Here is a 19,578-nt window from a genome sequence, read left to right on the forward strand (position 1 = left end):
GCTTGATCAGTGTCCAGAGTAGAATGCAAGCTTTTGGACATGTGCAGAAGTATTCATGTAATATAACAGAGGGCTCCGCGCAATAGCCCTGCATATATGCCAGGCCATGGCTAGAAAACTAGTGTTAACAAGCTGACCTTGCATGACCATCGTTATTGCTCACATTTATTCGCAATTTTTTCGCCTTTTTCTTCATCAAATGTGAGAAGAAAAAATCATCCTGAGCAATTCCACGTCCACAATGTCACAGGCACATGACCTTGCCTTTTGTAATGCAGAAAACAAAGCCACAAGACAGGCCTTTCTGCATGCAGAGTTGAGATTGACGAAAGGTTCGTAGGACATTTCTATGGCCACAGCAACGGTGACACTGTAACATGCACTTTAAAAGCGTCCATGATGGCTAAGTGATACAGGCTACAGGTGTTTTTATTCAACGGTTACAATATAGTTTATCTGCTGTTGACCTAATGCCTCCGTGATGGTACATGTTAATACCAGAGGATGACTATTTATTTGACATCACTATGTTTATAGTGGCTGCTAAAAGCTGGCTCTCATCATAGCAATGAACTCATGGCAGCGCCCTACTTGCAAAATTTTATTGTGCCATAAGCAAAAGAAGAAAAAAAAATCTTGTTTGTTAGTTATTCATAGATCGTTGACACAGTGTGTGTGTGTGTGTGTGCACCACTTATGGCCCAAACTAGGAGAACAACTTCACCAATCTAGCTTTTCCTTTTGTCTGCAGTGATGCCCAACCTAACAGAATGCCCACCATGCCATTTATTAAGCGCTTTCAAACAAGCAGTACGCGACACAAAACGCAGACGCTCGGTGCAGCTATTGGTGGCACTGCGGCAGGCTGAACCACTGAACCAAACAGCAAACCTACTAGCCTCATGTGACAATGTAGCACGAAATGCCAACACAAAGCGTAGGTGGGGAAGCAAAGGTCACATTAGTGGGTTTCCCTGCTACGAAAAACACAGCAGTACACAATACACTGTATTGTTTTATGCATGCTTGCAATGAAGTTACACACAGCAATCTACTCTCAATATACCACAAGAAACCTAACTCTGCATCTTTCGCGATAATGGCTGCATAAGCTCAGACTACTGTGGATGTGCACAAACATTTGAATGCACAGTAACTGAAACACGCCAGCTAATCCTCTTCAGAATGGGAAGATACGTGGATGAGTTGTGCATCTGCGAACAGACTTTTTCTGCAAGGATTTTAACATTGTTGCATGCCAACCCTGTGGGTTGTACAAGCAGATTTTTCTTTTATTTTCGGGCTGTTGTAATTAGGGGTGCGGGTTATATGTGGTAAAATATGGTATTTCAGTGCAGTGCTGTAAACAACAAAAACGGTGTGGCATCAATGCTGCACAGAGATGAGAAACCTGCATTAAGTGCGAAACGAGGAAGCGAGGCAAGAATGCTGCTCAAGGCATACAAAAGCGAGAAGAGAAGCTTTTGTGATCAGAGGCCAGCATTACACCCCCCATACCAGAGGTGAAAGAACAGACAGCGACCCCTACTGTGTTTTGTTGTAGCAACTTTTTTTTATGACTGCCTGCTTGCATTATTATAAAATGTACAGCAAACAAAAATTAAATTAAACATTAACTTCTCACATTTTTGCTGAAGTGCAGTGGTTACCTGCAACTTTGTTTTTAGCAAATCACGGAGGAGCGACTTGGGGCGTCAATGTTGCTTCTGCTGAGCGCCACTGAGCAATGATGCGGTCGGCAGTGATGTAGTGAATTGTTTGTATGAATAAAATACTAAATACTTCAACATTGGTGCTTTGACCTTCACTAAAAGCAACTCCAACCATCAGTCTACGCAACCTGCAACAGAAAGATGGTGGCTAGAAATGTGTATGAGGGCCCCTTTCATTACATGTAGCTGTTTGGTGCAACCAGCAGCAAGAATACGGAAGTTACTTTAACACACGCTCCAAGACAAATGCACTGTGCCAGCAACGTTTTACTGATGCTTGCCAAAGCCAATCCTGCCAAAGATGTTCTGGCGCAGCGAGGCGAAACTTTGCCCATTTTTCCACTTTCAGAGTATGAAAATAGTGCAATTGGCACAGGTTTCCCACCACTGAATGTTGCAGCACCAGGATTGCAAAACTGTAAATACACTCGAAATCCTGCGACAACAAAATTCCCGTGACAACGAAAATTTTCGTATCCCTGGTGAACGCTCATATGATTCAATGCATTTCGCACCTCTCGACAACGAAATGTCACTGTACTACAATCCTGCATCAACGAAATTTGCCAGAACATAACTCCGCATATTACACCTACTTACGCAAGGCTAACAGGCTCCAAAATGTGCTCAAATGTGATTGCTTTGCCACAAAATTGTGTAAAATAGCACCGCATTACACTTGTGTGGGCGCCGCCATTGTTGTTTACAAAAACAACTAAGCACTGGAAGTGATTGTGTATGCAGGAAGAACATCATGACCGCCATCTTGTTTGCTGATTGCATGTTTGAATCGGGACGCATGTTGCTACCGACATGTGACGACGGTTTTTGCAACCTAGTGCAGTGCATAATGTGTGCCTTGGTGAGAAAAATGCAGCAAAAAAAGGAAATCTACGTCACAGCATGGAGTGTCACGCATCGGGCTGTGATTAAGCAACTGTTCGGGAATATGCATCCGATGCTTCAAGAATGCAGGTTTCGGTGCCACCCGACAGGCACTGCATGGGGATTGGGCACTGGATGTAGATTTGCGTGAAGGGGCCGTAATCTCGAGCAACTGCCTTTGGGTATACGGGATACGATCCTTTTCATGCTCGGCACCGGAGGCTTGCGGACCGGTGGCTTGTGGGCGACAGCGGGCGCTGGAGAAATGCTGCAGCGTACGTGGAGTGCTGTTGCTCTGCATCCGGTGCTGAGTTACGCAACATCTCGCAAAGGTGATTGTGTCTCGGAAAGCAACTGAGCGAGAATACTGCTCCAAGGCAGTGCTGCCACTGCTGATCGACACACGCAGTGCACTTTGCACTGTCGGCAATGCAGTTCTATATTCCCCGAGCAAGCGTGCCAAAGTGGGCTAAGGGTAGTTTGACATAAAGTTTTGCTCTGCAATGCATTACCTATCTGTGCTGACTCATATTGCAACGACACTCTTGCGAAAGCGAAGTTTTTCACCTTCACCACCGATTTCATTGTTGCGAGGCTCAACTGTACTTTTATGGCAAGTAAGGTGGTTCAAGGCAAAGACGAGAGTGCAGAAAAGAAAAAAAAAAATGTGGGACACATTGTGAAATGAAACACTAGATAGAGGAAGGGCACGACACCCTTGTGCATTGTGCCTTCCTTATGTCTCGCTAGCAACCAACTATGATAACCTTACACTGCATTAAAGAATGGCATAAAATTCTAGTGCTGCACTGATAGCTTGCTGAGACATTTTCTTTTTTCTGATGATGGCAATATAAATGCATAAGTGCGCAGAAATCTTCCTGAATGCCCATGTGACCTTTGCTGCCCCTCACAATAAATCCAATGGGTCTCGTAAAAGTAAAATAGAAGCAAAACGTAGGTGGAAAGCAGAGAAAGAAAAGTGCACACTGGTCGTGTTCGGACCGTGCACAAGACCTCAAGTGATGGCTCCAGCCTGACCGACCGCGGTAGCAGCAGAAGTGTCCTCCGATGTCCGCCGGCGAGTCACACACATCCTCGGAGCTGGGTCTTGACAGCTCTCTCTCGCCCCCTTCTTACCATAAAGATGGAGGGGGGACGTTTCGTTGCACCACAAGAACCCAAAGAAAGCACTTGGCACACAGACACAATGGAAACAACTGTCCCGCTCTACCCTGGCACACAAGTTTTAAAGGCGGTATGGTTCACAGAACCAAGGCACCACTTTCTAAATACCATTGTCAAATCCGCTTGTAGAGGCATCAAGCAATAAAAATAGGTTAGGGGGAAAAAAAAAAGAAAGCTTCAAGAACCCTGTCGTGTAAACAGAAATTCTACTTTACAATTATGCATGTCATTATACATTGTCTCACCAACTTTCTGCAATGTAGCGAGAGCTATGGGTCATGTCAACTAACCGGAATGAAGAACCAGAGGGGCATCCCCATTGTCTGCTTCTCATCGCCCTCTACGTGATGCTGACAAAATGGAAGCTTCACGGAAGGATCAGCGGCGCACAATGGACAAGCTCTCTTTCCTGCTCGGAACACAGTCTTTGTTACCTATTGGACGACACAAGCCCTAGCCTTCGCTGCACCACACAGGGTTGGTGAGAGAGTGCACAGACCGTGTTCCTATCTAAAGAAGTGAGATAAATAAATAATAACCATAAAATAATCAGAAAAAAAAACTGCTAGCAAGCAGCACCATTTTTGCACACTACCATTACCAACAGCGCACTAAACAAATGGGAATCAGAAACAGCATCATGGCCTGGCGGTACTCACAGTGCATGTCCCGTTCGTGTTCATACTCGACGAAGGCGTAGCCCCGGGGCTTGCCGGTTATCTTGTTGTGCACGATGACAATCTGCGAGAACACCGTTGAGTGTGAATGCAGGCCATGTACTACTGTAGTGCAAGCAGCAGCATGTTCGTGTTTATCGTTATAGCTTCAGGCTGCCTCTTGCTTTAAAAGGCCCCTCACCAGGTCTGGCCATTTTGAGCTGAGAAGCACAGTGCATACAATGTGCATTGACAATCATGTCTGCTAAGTATTACATCACTACGCGGCGCGGAAAGGGCTCAAATGTCAAACTGAATGCTGTTACACCTTCTCATCATAGACGCCGCTCTCCCAGCAGGAGAGTCGACGCATATCGTGCTAGTGTGCCTATGTAAATGTGTTTGTGTGGCGACGTCGCTCACAGTGACACGTGACTTTGAGAATTGTTCAAAACAACATCTGTTATTTGTATAATCTGTTGATTCAATAGACAAATGAATGCTCAGAGAAAGAACAAAACACACAAACCAAATGTCTGCTCATTCCCATGTCGTGCACTTGCGTGCGCAGATGCCGAAACTATGCCATTTTCGAACGTGTTCTAGAGCGCGATCATGCTCTGTGATCAGATTGTCTGCCTCAGTATTCGTGTAGCACTTATACCGCAAGTCGGGCGTTCTCGTGCACAGCGTGCAAAATTGTGTGCTGTGCGAAACGAGACGATCGCAACAGCTCGCACGCGACGTTATCGGCGGAAGTGTGCCGCCCCACAAAATAGCACGAAAGTAGCAGGCTGATAGCAGGCTGACGCCTGCTCCCTCCCTGAGGCGTGAGGATTACTAAGGCGGAGTGGCCGTAATTGGTAACAGCGGTGAATTGTTTCAATGAAAAACATGGCACTGACCAGCACGAAGCTTGGTGGCGAATATCAAAGTAGCTAGGCCTAGCATTGCTGCAGTGACAGAGGATCTGCGTGCGAGAGCGCCGGCTCGATAACCAAAATGCCGCTAGTGGTGGCTTTGATTAATACCGTTTCGGACCTGTGGTCATGGCAAAGATATGGAAAATAGGACAACGAAGGTTTTCTGCGTCCGAAATTTCAGACGTTCTTATGCATTCACTCTACAGGGTACATGGTGGTGCCGTGAAGGCATCCGAATTATAGGGCACGTCAAAAAATTGGAGGTCCAGAAAATCAGTCGTTGATTGTACAGGATGTCTGTCATCAACACAAGCAATCAGTGCCTGCACACGCCTGTGCACGCCTGCGCACAAATTTCTGCCACATTTCCTTTTTCCTTCGCACACAGAGTTGAGGGGTCTCTCCTAAGCTTTTCTTTGGTGGGGTCAGAGGAGTGCTGGTCGGAGGAGCTTCTGCATGATTTGGCGCGCTGCTGAGAGCATTGTCGGAGCGCAGTATTAACAGTCACTAATGCTTGTGCATTCGAATTGCCGGGCATTTTCGCCCGTTGGAATACACGTAACTTTTACAGAGTTCGAATAAACCAAAAGTTCAAATTAAGCGTGTGTGAATGAACAATATTCAACTCTATGTGGTATCGTTATTAGTGAACTGCAATGCACGGCTCTCACCGAGCGGGGACGTCAAAACTTCCCATAAAAATGCCTCACCCAAAGAAGCTGCTCACCCAGGCTGAAATCGAGGAGTGCAAAAGTTAAGCTTGCCAAAGCTGCAGGAAATGACAATGCGCATCTCAGCCTCTGTGTGCGTCACACATACTCTACCTCAAAAGCTCCTTGCAGCACTGTGGAAGCTGCGGGACTGCTTAGCCAATAGGATGGCCAGGTGCCCCTTTAGATTTGTTTGTGTCGCGTCGTATTTATAGAGTTTTCTGGCAATCCTGTCGATACATGCTCCACGGTTGGTCGATTGATGCAACAAATGTTTTGGGTTTGTAACTGTACGCTGAGTTTACATGAATGTGACAGGACACTTTGCTACATCTATATGCTTTCTCAGCAGTTCTTTTACAGCCTCTTCAGCGAGTAGTAAGGGCTAATGCCTTACAAATGTTCACCCATGCCGCATTGTCTGCTCGGCGACTATGTTTACTTGCCGCCGTCATCAAGTACCATACTTTAGTGGAGTGGTAAATCAACAATGTAGTGAACAATTGGGCCTTTGTAGCATATCGCATCGTCAATGCATCCACAGCACTAATGCTGTGGCACCATCTGCTAAGTGGAATGTGAACCACATTTGCTGCTCGGAGATGCTCCTGCAGTCCTAGCTGAGTCAAAACAAACAGCTGATCTCAATAATTAGGACAAAATATACCTGATGTTTTGCCCCGAGTGAGTGAGTGAAACAACTTTATTCTGTCCACTATAGACGTAGTGAGATTAGACTTCGAGTGTAGTAGATAGGGGAAGTGGGTCCAATGCGGTAGGGTTTCCGACACAACAAGCGTCCGGCACGCCGGCCGGACTCTTGTTGTGTCAGAGACCCTACTGCAGCTGCATGAAGCTTTGACAGGCGTTTCACTCTGCTGCAGCTATTTTTGATACTCGGTGGCAGAAACATTGATGTATTTCATTCCCCACCGACCTGCAGTCAATAAAATGCAGAAGGAGCGACGGAAAAAATGCAAACGAAGCAACAACGATGGTGCATCAAGCAGATGCTTCCACGCTTAGTGGCTACGACTGCTTTACAGGCAACGTTTCGCTAGCAGCCCGAAATCGTCGCAAAATTCAGCACAAAATCAGCCCACTAGTCTTAGACAAAAACAAATACTAAGAACAGTGTTTGCTCCGGCACAGCCAGCAATATATTCGAACATTTTTTAACAGGGTGTCTACCAAGTTGACATTTCCAAATTCCCTGAGTTTTCCAGGTTTTCCCTGAGTGCCTTTGCGAAATTCCCTGAGTGATGCAGAACTATGTTTTATGGCAAGACGAGCTGGAGCCATATCGCCCAATGCTGTCACTCTTTAGTAAGCATATGAAATTTTTTTTTTTAAAAGAACCGACTTAATTCAATTTGAATAATAAGGAGCAGTGTTTATGTTATTAAAAAAAGGATAGAAGGGAGGGGTTAGTAAAATGCAGAGCAAATAAAATGTCTTCGAAAGAAATTGCAAATCGAGTCAGACATTCTCAAATACATATAAAAAGGAGATGCATACAGAAGGAAATATTTTCGAATATGAGCTATTTACACCAACTGATAGCAAGCTCAGTGGTATGAGGCCCGAATTTGGTCACAATTAAGAGTCTCTCTCAACAGCTCGTAAGTCAACCTCAACTGTCCTGACATACTCTCAGCCCGCACATGACGCCTCAGTGTTGTGTTTCATTGCTTTAAAGAATTTATTTTCGTTTGTATGAGGGACACCTGCATCTTGGCGTCAGCCAAGAGTGTTTTTTGAGCTCAGGCTCCTTCAAAGAAGCACTCGCATTCTTCATTCCCCGTTCATTCCTAAATGCGCTGGTCCTTTCAGCTCTCGTTCTCCTTTTGTCGCGTGTTCGCACTACGGACCATTTGAAGCATACTCTTGGTCAGTTTACAGTCAACGTACAATTTTTCAGACCCCGTAAGGGCCGCGAAAACTTCCGAAAAATCAGGCAGTCCGAAAAAATAAATGCATGTCTTTTACTGCTCTTAAGGGCTCAAATCGACACAGACACATCTGGAAAAGCTCTGAATGCCTGTCAGTACACTTATTAGGCATAGCGGTGCTGCTACTGTGACAGGAGGGGGCGGGTGCACGCATGTAAAATTAAGGAATACAAACTGTGTTCCGTGACAATTGCCCCTTTCTACACTTGTTAAGCTTCACCGCAATACATTTGCTAATGCTTCACCGCGTCACACAACTGTACTGAGGCGAAACTAACTTTCAGGAACCAGCATTATGGAATGCGCTATGCTTTCCGAGCTTCAAAGCCAAAATTATTGCTGACAACGGAGAAATGAAGAAACACGGCACCAAACAGCAAGAAGCTTAATAGCGAACGTCAAAGCAGCTAGGCGTAGCGTTGCCGCAGTGGCGGCTACGGCTTCCAGCGGATCTGCGTGTGATAGCGCCGGTTCGAGGCGGCGAGGTAATCATAATGGCAGCGGTGGTGGCTTTGGTTAATGCCGTTTCCGACCTGCGGTCACGCAGAACGTCCGGAAATTCAGACGGCAAAGAGTTCTTGGGTCCGAAGTTTCAGACGTTCTGATACATTGACTCTATGGGGTACATGGTGGTGTCGTGAAGCCGTCCAAATTATCGGGAATCCGGAAAGTTGGTCGTTGACTCTACACTGGCAACTCCTCCAGCCGAGGACAGGGCATCAAAGACGATTCGTAATGATTCCTGTCTGTTAGTCGAGCCAGCATTACCGCGACTTTCGACCCCTTCAATAAAATGAAAGCTAATTTTCCCTGATAGCGGCACAAAATCCCCGAGTTTTCCCTGAGTTTTTCCAGACTACTAAAATCCCTGAGAATTCCCGGTTGGTAGACACTCTGTTTAATATCTATTTCACGCATCAAAAACAAATAAAAATATAAAATTTGATAATATTTGAACATTTCAAATATTTGCACACCCTGACCGGTAAGCCAATGTAAATTGTGGTATATGGTGTGCATGCACAAAGGTCCTAACACATGTCCCTTATGAGTATAATGTGTTATGTACCAAGCAAAAATAAATCTCTCTAATCCCAGCATTAATTAAGACTGTTATACCCGGAACTATATTTTGCTGCTCCTGGACATTGCCTGTGTATGCCTCATGCATTAGGCAGTGCTGGAAGTTACTTGTGAGATTCAGTATAGATGCCAAATTTTTAGGACATAGGAGTGTTTGTTTTCCCAGTTCTACATTTCTTGCATCTCTTTTTCCAGATGTATGAATTAGGTTCTAATGTAGTCACCAGCAGAAGCAGCAGAGTGTAAAGAAGCGAACACCATGGGACCAGAGTGTGTGCTGAGTGAGGAAGGTTGAAGCTACAGGGAAGTGAAGAAGAGGGCAACGAAAGTGGTCAAGTGTAAAGGAAGAAGTCAAGCGAGCAAAATGCATGCATTCAGTGTGGAAGCCTGAAAGAATTGAGTGGAACACCAGTGTTACCCTGTGAAGCATGGTAGCAGAAAGCGGGAAGCAGAATGACAATGGGTGGTGGCCATTGGCAGTGAGGAACGCAATGATCACAGGTGTCAAAGCACGAGGGATGAAGTTTCTCGTTATGTCTCATATGCTCTGATGCACCCACCACTTCTCACCACTATGCCAAGTAAACCACAGCATCAACAAGAAGAGAGGCCCATATTCATTCAATCTATTGCCTGAGGTCGTGACACACCCGTGGAACCATGCGAGAAATTGCTCAGTTGCTCAGATGAAGTTGCACCACCGATTACAAACACACTGTCGCTCATGAATCATGGAAGTGATTTACGGCGCCCAACAAACTAGGCACATGCGACCTAGCTAACAAATTTAACGCACGTCCATGTCATGGTGATACGGATGCTGCCACTACACAAACACATCTACATCCTGTGCTCCGTTTGTATGATTACATTTGCATAAACACACCACTGCATTTGCATCATTAGTGTTGCCTTAGCATAACATTTGCTTTAACATTTCTGTAAACATCAAAGAGAGCTTGGTCTATCACTGATTACTCTGTGTGTGTGTGTCGTGTGGGATGGAGGGGGTTCCGCCAATGATTAATTTCCTTTTTTTTTTTATCTTGCCATCACAAGAACCCCAGAAGGAACGGAACCACCTTTCTGACATGATAGAAAATATTGTCCAAGTTGCCCTTTAATAATTGAAAACGGCTGTTGTTAAACACTTTGCATATTTCCAGCCACGCAAAAGTACTATTCGGTGCCTGTGGCTTGGTCCCAAAGGGTGCCCGGGAAACCTCCCAATAAACTTACATGCCACATGCAACCACACCAGGAGATGAAACCATGGCAACCACTTACCTTTTTGATTGGGCCAAACACCTCAAACTCTCGGCGCAGCTTTGACTCTGAAGTGTCGTAGTTCTGAAATGCACAAGGACAAAAACAACAGGGATATTCAACCTGCTCACCAGCAACACACATGCATACATGAAACTACAGGCAGCATGACCTACCACCCTTGAACAGAACTGAGAATTGTTGCTAATTAAAGGAAGCACTGTATGTTGCTTCCCAAGATATGTACATAAGGAAACAGAAAATTGGTTGCCTTATTGCCAATTCATGATTACGGGCCATACACGAGATGAACCAAAGAGTATTGCAACCAAGACTGCTGAAATTATGCTAATGCAAAACAATATCTGCTTGGATTATTCACTCACATTGCATTTACCAAACTGACATGTGGTCTGACGAGCAATCTAACTATAGTTGAACCCGTTTATAACGAACTCGATGGCTCCGCAAAAAATGGTCATTATATCCGTAATTCGTTATATAGTGAAATCTCGTTAACTGCAGTTGGCCAGAGCTCAGAACAGGTACATACTAAAGGGTAGCACTGCTTAACTGAAATAGCATGACATCACCCACTTGCCTGTCAAAAACAGAACTCAGAGAGAGTGCGATGAAAGGGCAAAAACAGGCAGTATTTATTCCCTTTGCATGACAAAAGTCTGTTAATTTTGTTTCATGCCGCGGTGGCCTAGCAGCGACGACAGCAGCCTCAAACTTACTGAAGCTGTGAGCCAGCTTTTCAGCCAGCCCCCTCTCCTCGGCAAACACTCGCATGGCAGATTCCTTGTTGCCATTGCATATTCTACGTGCATGGGCGCGATAGCGCTGCAGAAGTTGCGGGGTGCCGTTCTCATTGCTGGGTGCTGTTCTCGTCGTGACGATTGCATTCATGAGGCTGACGTAACGTGCAGCTTATGCCACTATTGGGCCTGAATTGCCCATGGTGTCGCTTTCCATGTCGTCATCACTGTTGTGAAAAACAACCCAGCTGTCGTGGCACAGTTAAGTTAAATTAATGACTCGCACTGGGAGATGTATGCGATACTTTCTATGAGCCCAACATTACGTTAAATTATTTCAGTAGGTTTTGGGCACGCTGGCCGCACAGGGCACTGTGACGCAGTTTCGCGTGTACTGAATCTTACTGCGACACGTTTTGGCGCTTTCTCTAACCCCCAATATTATTGTAGCTAATTTCATTACTTTTTGGAGTACTTTTCAAGTGCAGTGGCCATGCCTGGGGTTGTGACACGGTTAGCGAAAAGCAGCTAGGCCCTAGTACGCAGTTAAGTTTCACAATTTAATGCACTGACAAGTTTGTGGTGCTTTCTCTGATGCTCAACATCGTTGAAAATTAATTTCAGTACTTTTATTTTGTTACTTATGAGACACGCTCACCGCACCTGGCCTTGTGACGCAGTTAGCGAAAAGCAGCTCGGCTGTGTGGCGCAGTTTTTTCGCATCTACTGATTCTTACTGGGACAAGTTGGTGACGCTTTCTCTGACCCCCAACATGATAGTAGCAATTCATTTCGTTGCATTTTGGGATAATTTCGAGGCACACTTGCCGTGCCTGTCATGACGCAGCAAAAAGCAGCTCGGCCATGGTGACAAAGTTAGTTTAGTGTGTACTGAATCTTACTGCGATGAACTTGTGACAATTTTTATGGCCAACATGATTTAGCACGAAAAGCGCATGCGGTTGAGTTGTAGAAGCAAGAAGAAGAAAAAAAAAAAAATGCGGCGATCAGTGCAGCCGGCATAAAGCGTACCAGCTAGCGTTCAAAACACATGTTCCCAAAACCGAAACCAGAATTGTGGTTCAGGTATTAACGCTAGTGGCTTGGTGCGCTGCAGTCAATTCAGCCGCTGAGCTCTATAGGAGTGTCCGCTCTTGCATAATTTCTTTCTCTATGATGAAATTACTGTTTAAGTGGGTACGGTTTAATTAGGTTTTACTGTATATGGACTCGCCCTTAAAAATGCCCATAAACCAACTGCATTAAAGCTGGCGTCAGCAGTTACAGTTCGGGAAGACTTAGGTCCAACAACCACAATTTCAGTGTCATTTTTGCTCTCTGTGCGTTCCTGCACCCAGGTGCAAACTTGCGCTAGAAAAATCCATCTAAAGAGCGAAATGTGGCATCATACATTTCGAAAATGCAAGTGCAGCCGCCATTTTTATTTGAGAGCTTGTGACATACAGTCGCAGGCCATTTATTCAGACTTCACGGGGACAATGGAAATGTCTGAATAAACAGGTGTCCGAAAAAGCAGATGAAAAAAAAAAAAATCCTTTATTTCCACACACTTATTCGGGCTCGGCAATAGGCTTGGAGAAATCATGAATCTATTGCACGCTGTTCTGTTTACGCACAATCAGATAAGCCCGAATCTCGGAGAGGGTCGTACGGTCACTATAAGCGCCTAAAAGCACAGTCACGGCTTGTTCACTTGTGAACTTTGTTGTCCTCTAGAGTGTCATGCATAGTTGTGTTGTTCAATGTGCCTTACAAATGAATTGATTGCCCGAAGACATCAAAATTGCCCCAAATGTTATACAAAACCTCTGAAAAAATTTCAATCATGCAAGTTCTTACTCGGTGTATCACCACATATTTGGATTACTCGGCAAAAGTGCTCACCGTATGTAAGCTGTAATGTAATGCATACTATCTGTCCAATTTAGACATTATATTAGATAACATTGTTAAGGATATTGTCTCTAGTACATAATACAGTAAAACCTCGTTAAACCGTACCCACTTAAACAGTAGTTTTGTTTTAAAAGCAGTAAAGTCAAATCCCCAACTCAGCGGCCATTGAACATAATGTGTTAGTAACCGCATAACCTGTACCAGCTTAGATCGTATGTGTCGGTTAACACGTAGTACTTTCCACTTTTTGTCGCACAAACAAGGCGGTGTGTCGTCTCCATCGGGTGGCCCAGCAGAACAAGCCTCAGAGATCGGAAGAACATGAGTTCTGACTTCTTCCCTTCCTTTTATTCTAAACGTGGAACCATTAGGTATGCTGCCATTGAAATCCCAATTATACGCTTGCCTTACAATATGCATGAAACGACAAATAAACCAGCATGCTAAGTGCAGCAACTAACGCCAGTGGTAAACAATGTGTCAATACCATTCAAATTTCCTGACCAGTCAAACACCGTCTCAAATAGAAACAAGAGACTCTATACAACCATAAATATCTCAAATAAACACTCACAATCCGGGCCACAAAGAGAGTCTTGAAGGGGTCTAAGGTGCCTGAACTGTTATTGTAAGGGTCCCCTGTAAAACAAAGAAAGGAGTCATCAAACAGTTGAACACTTCTCTCCAATTACAAATGTGATATGACAAGTGGATTTATTGATTTGAGGTGATTTAGAATGCCTCTACAATGAAATCATCTCTGCAATGAAGGATTAATTATGCTCCGGATGAATTCCAACCCTTCATGTGTACTGTAAGCAGCGGTTTAGGCGCCCAGACAGCAAAGTTTTTCCTTTACAGTAACACCTCGTTAATTTGAGTCATTAATTCAGATAATCCGGACTTGGCTTTTGCTCCCAGCAGGCGTACACATTCTTTAATGCAATTAAGCTCTTGTTAATTTCGACGTATTTGGCCGCGCATCAGTTAATTCGGTCAACTCTTCGAGCACGTCGAATGCTGCAAATGTGCGACGCAAAAGAGCAAACATGGCGTTAGCGTCCACTGAAACAAAGCAGCAAAGACTGCATCACCATAGTCATCAGTGGAAATCGTACACGAATGACAGTAACGCCAAATTGCTCTGCGCCTATTTGTGCCTCTCAAGCTTTTATCCTTGCGTTTACTGCCACACATACCCCCGCATGCCTTCATGACTGTGTATTTGCCATACATGATCACGTTGCAGGTGTTTGTGGCAAACGGCAGTTTCATTTTGACTCAGTACGTGTGCCTTCAGAACCGCGAGGTCACCATCCCATGAGCGCGTTGAAAGTGGTCGTGGTTGCATCTGCAGTTTTGTTTTGACAAACTTTCGGGATGAAGAGCACTGGCTACATTGTAATAGACGCTGACCGGCTCACTGAGGAAAAATATAATCGGGATGTGCATGCAGTAGTAAAAAAAACCTGTCTCAAATGAAGACGCGCGTCGTGGCCACGCTGTGAAAAGAGTCATGAGGCTTTTGCCGATGCGAGTGCTAATCAGCCCCGAGTTGACAAGAACTGTGGTTTCCACACTGATATTGTGCAAAATATAAACACGATTGGCTCATTTATTCAGTAAATAAAAGCGTGTTGACGTAGTAAGCCTTTGCTGTTTTCTTGATGCCCTTGATAATTCGACCTTTGGTTAAGGTGGACATTTATTTTCGGTCCCGTGAAATCCAAATTAACGAGGAGTTACTGTATAACAAACCCCATGCAGTGATGCCACTCTGCCCACCACAGACGCCATCTAGCTGCGCTTGGCGCTAATGTCAGTGCAAGCGACACACTTGACGAGTGTGCCAATGTCTGCGAGTGCTAATCCTACTGCGGCTTGAGGAATCGCTCAACTCGTACACTGTTTGTAACACAGCAGTGGATTCGGCGGCTGATGAATATGCTGCAGTTGATGTGGTGATGTCATTGTAAATGACTATCGATGACATCTTCAAATCCTTCTAAACAAAAGTATGTGAATGTCTATGAAGGCAACACTGAAGAAAAGCATGTAAACAAAATAATTTTGATGGCACGTGAGGCAACAGCTGAATTTGACCATCTGCAGCTTTATCTGGCCTCTCCCATGTTTCGCTATGGAGTATGCCAAGAGCCTTGGTGTGTAAATGATGTTGGCTGGAGTTGCCCATTGCACCCAGGTGAAGTGTGCTAAAAATAGAGACTTATTTCACAAGATGTCTCTTGAATTGCTGTTGAACTTTTGTCGAATGTGTTTGGCATGCTTTGTTTCAAGTGGTACAGAGTTGCCCTTTGGAGGTCCAAAGCACTTAGTTATAAGGACATTCGACTATATTATTATTATTCAACATGCAATGAACAAAGAGGAAAATATGGAGGGAGCAGGCTCCACTGCACGGGGCAAAATCTATGAGGTTGAATTCACCAAACCAACAAATGGGTATAGTGAGCTGCCAAGTGGATGGCTTTAGAGCAATTTCGACTGCTTGAGATTCATACACGCAGGGCTTGGTTACAAAGTTGTGTTTGCACTTTGCTCCGAGCAGAATGCTGGGCGGCGATGGATCGGAATCAAACCCTTGACCATGTTCTCAGCAGCAATAGACTAATAATAGGCTAATAGCCAATGAACTGCTGCGGCAGGTTGCTGAGTAGTTGCAGAATGTCTCAAACGTAAATATAACAATTATTCAGGCTTCATCTAGACAAATTTCCACCATGCTTGTGAACAGTATACTTCGGTCTTCTTGAATATGGATGGACAGGAATACAGCATTTCCATTCAGTCATTACCTATACTGCCTATCACCAAGCTGGAGGCTAGAGTATTGGTACACAAATGCCATGCTAAAATGTTACAATATCAAAATGCTACTAACATATTAAAATGAGGTGGGGAAGCTATAAAAAAAGCACATTCTTACAGACAATGTACCCGAAGTAAGCTACGTTCAACAGTAACTCCGGTGACAATTTCCCCCCTCCCCCTTCATGTTAAGAAAGAAGTTACTTCTCATTTCACTGCACCATCTGCCAGGAGCAAGATAGTTCAAGCGGTGTACATAGAAAGGAATAATTTTAATCAAAGGAACAAAAGTAAAATCAAACAACACTAAACAGAAACTGCAGCAAGCAGCAAACCAGTTGCACCTCATAAAGTCAGTGCCGATGATACAAAAGGCACGCGGTGGGACTGAGAGTGTTGGAAACAGAAATGCTTGAAGTCAACGCCTGGCCTATGTCATTTGTGTTCCTTTATGTTTTGTCCATTTGCGCTGCACAAAACTTGTTTTTCAAGAAGAATGTACTAACTAGCTTTTGAACAAATTCTTTTGACCGTGAAAATACAAGTAGTTTAGAATTAGGTTATTTCATAGCAGCAAGACTTTTTGCAGGCATGGCAGCTGCTTAAGCAGAACTGCAATGGGAAGCACATCAGGGCACATTAAATGTTTCAGACTGTTTATGTGGTGCCAACAATAAAGAGTGCTTTCTCGGCACAAACAAGATCAAGACATGCAAAGTGGGGCATTATGAGAGCATAGCTACTGAAGAAGGACAGAGAGAAGCTCAACCAAATGTATATCTGGCAACCTGTGAACATTAACATTAGCGAAAATTCTGCTGACATATACAACGGGGTGATAGTAAGCATTTCTTTAAACTTTGCCCGAAGTACACACCTCTTGTGGTGTACATACACACTTTATTACTGATCATTTGCCTTTAGATGCGAGCACATAAGTAGCAGGTAACTTAATAGGAACAGCGGAGACTAAGAAGCAACAAACAGTTTCTCAATCACAGTGACCTTTTCAGCAACTTCAAAGCAACATTGCTGTTCTGCTTATGATTGGGAATGTTGTCTACAAACATTTCCTCGCACCTGTTGTGTACCTGTCCCTGGTAATATGTCCAATGCCTCTTTGTCTCCAGACAACATTAAACTGGCAAGACTACAGATCCTTTTCCAAGTCGGAGATACCCTGACCACAGCCATGTCAGTTGCTGGGGCAAAAAGATATTCATGCACTAGCGCAGTTCTTGAAGTGGACCGGTCTGAATGGCCGTTTATAGTCTTCCTGTGTATCCTACAACTTTGCTTGCAGTGTTCCTTCCATTTCCCTTTCCCAGTGTAGGGTAGCAAACCAGATGCTTGTCCTGTTGACCTCCCTGCTTTCCCTCACTATTTTGATGTTGCGAATTTGGCCCGCTTCATGAACTTGTCGAAGAACACTTTTTGTAAACCAAGTACAGTCAAAAGCTTTAGGACAGTAAACACGGAAGGGAGTGCCACACAGTAGAAGCCGAGTGCTCTAGCGAAAGGCTGGTGCACACTCGGTAGTTTGTACGCCTTTCGCTAGAGCACTTTGCCCATACTGTGTGGCACACCCTTCCGCGTTCACTGTCATAAAGCTTTTGAGTGTACCGCTGTGTCATATGACAACTTGTGCTGCCACAAGTGGGCAACAGGTAATATCGCAATTTTCTTTTTTGTATGCACACTGGGCAATCTTGCCTTGTTCCAACACATTTACAAGTAAGAAAATTCATTGTAGAATTACAGTACAAGTACAATAAAATTGTCAAATAAGCCCAAATTCATAAGCTTTGCAAAAAATTCATGAGTTGGCAGCTTTCCAACGAGAAAAACCTTTCTATTTTAAAAGGCCTCTTTGAATTCACCCTGAACAATACAAGTGTGTAGAAAATTTTAAAGTGTGTGTGTGTGTGTGTGTATATATATATATATATATATATATATATATATATATATATATATATATATATATAGAGAGAGAGAGAGAGAGAGAGAGAGAGAGAGAGAGAGAGAGAGAGAGAGCCCCTATACAGTGTAGTACTCGATTCCTCAATTCTGCATCAGCAGTACCAAGCATTGACCTTGCTTGTACATTCACATGGAAGTTACTTATTTATACAAATACCTACATATCACCCTGGTGGGAATTACAGTAGGGGGGTCGAGGCAAAAGAAAGGAACATTAGATTCAAGCCCAATGCATAATCAGAAGTGCACAATGCCTCTGTGTGCTGTTTATTTATTACCTAGCATTCACAGCTCAAACAATGGCCACACAATTACAGTGCCATGAAGCAAGCAGTGCATATATAGCATTCGGAAAACTTTCAGTGGCTTCCTGTCCTTAGAAAGCATTACTGGCCGCTGATACCTCATCACTGAGTAGCTGCTGAACACTTAATAATTGCTTGTGAAAACGGCACGCACACAACCACCTCTGCAGGAGATGAAAGCGAAGATACTCACAGAGCGCGATGTCCTGCTCTAGTTTGTAGGCCACTTGCTCAGCCTTCTCTCTCCTCTGAAAAGCAACAGCACTCGTTACACCTTCGCATACAGTCCGGCAAACAGTGATGCATCGTCGGGAGCTAAATACTGAAACTTGTGGGCAGGGAGGTCGAGCGTACCGGCCACTTGCTGCGTGCCACACAGCGCTTACCTTTCGCTCGATGCGTTCTTCTCGGGTCTCAACGCGCGTCGGAGGTGGTGTGTCTTTCGGGTCCTGGAACACAAACGCAGCACGATCAATGCGGGAGCAAAACAGTCGCCGGGGCCATGCCGCCCAGGCATGCAGTACAGTACACATCTCTGCGGAACTTTGACCACGGAGATGCACTCTGCGAAGCGCCAGCATCGCTAACGGTTCTATCACTACCGCTGCTCCACAAGCAACAGGAGAACTTTCCTAGGTTTCCATAAAAATGAACTCAAGCAGCGGAAAATCAGAATGCACACTGCAACGGTAGGCTTAGCAGCCGCGCAGCTACGGCACAGAATGCGACAGGTAGATCGCGAAATTAGCATTTCGAACGCCGAACATGACGACAGTAAAACAGTAGATGGATCGAAACACGAAAACGACAGCATGCGTTACCCGAGGACAACGAAGGTTCTAACCTCGAATAAATTCAAGTACTTCGATACGCCGGTATACGTCCCCTGGGTTTTTTCATGGGGCAGTTTGTCCGTCGGCGGCAAGTACGGGATGGGGTCTCGAGGAGCGAAGAGCGCCAAGAGATTCGGCGGGAGGTACTGGGTCATTTTGGCAGCAGCACGGTAGGTCTCCGCGACAATCCACGATGATTTTTTCTTTACTTCACGGCAGCTGACCGCGACGCATCACGCTAACGACACTCGAAGCACAGTCGTGCGCTGAAAGTAGTGCGGCAAACACATTCGCCGCGTGTCACTGCGTGGAGTCCACTTAGGTCTCCGCCTCCGCAAATAGTACAAAAAGGATCATCAACCTGCTTTTAAAGATTTAATAAGAACACGTAGTATTCAGCAATGAATGTTAGAAATAAGAGATTAATTTATTGGCAATTGTTCCTAAAAAATTGAACAATCAACCATAAAACGCTTTGATGATGATGATATGGCGTGTTTTCACCGTTTTCACTTCCCAAAATCACCTTCATCGCATTCAACCAGCAAAAGCGT

The 19,578-nt window shown here is 44.6% G+C and overlaps 1 protein-coding gene across 1 annotated transcript in view; it reads right to left on the reverse strand.

Annotated features, from left to right (window-relative positions):
• The window catches only part of LOC135920582 (U1 small nuclear ribonucleoprotein 70 kDa-like), a 37,115-nt gene extending 17,791 nt beyond the window's left edge, over positions 1 to 19,324 (reverse strand). The window contains exons 1-6 of the mRNA XM_070536209.1: positions 19,036 to 19,324; positions 18,578 to 18,640; positions 18,385 to 18,439; positions 13,649 to 13,713; positions 10,418 to 10,480; positions 4,466 to 4,547 (exon numbers count right to left, since the gene is read on the reverse strand). Of these exons, the coding sequence (XP_070392310.1) occupies positions 4,466 to 4,547; positions 10,418 to 10,480; positions 13,649 to 13,713; positions 18,385 to 18,439; positions 18,578 to 18,640; positions 19,036 to 19,179 (472 nt within the window). The 5' untranslated portion in view covers positions 19,180 to 19,324. The remainder of the gene's footprint in view (positions 1 to 4,465; positions 4,548 to 10,417; positions 10,481 to 13,648; positions 13,714 to 18,384; positions 18,440 to 18,577; positions 18,641 to 19,035) is intronic.
• Between the last annotated feature and the right edge of the window lie 254 nt (positions 19,325 to 19,578).

This window comes from Dermacentor albipictus, chromosome 3 (assembly GCF_038994185.2).
Source record: "Dermacentor albipictus isolate Rhodes 1998 colony chromosome 3, USDA_Dalb.pri_finalv2, whole genome shotgun sequence".
Lineage (NCBI taxonomy): Eukaryota > Metazoa > Arthropoda > Arachnida > Ixodida > Ixodidae > Dermacentor > Dermacentor albipictus.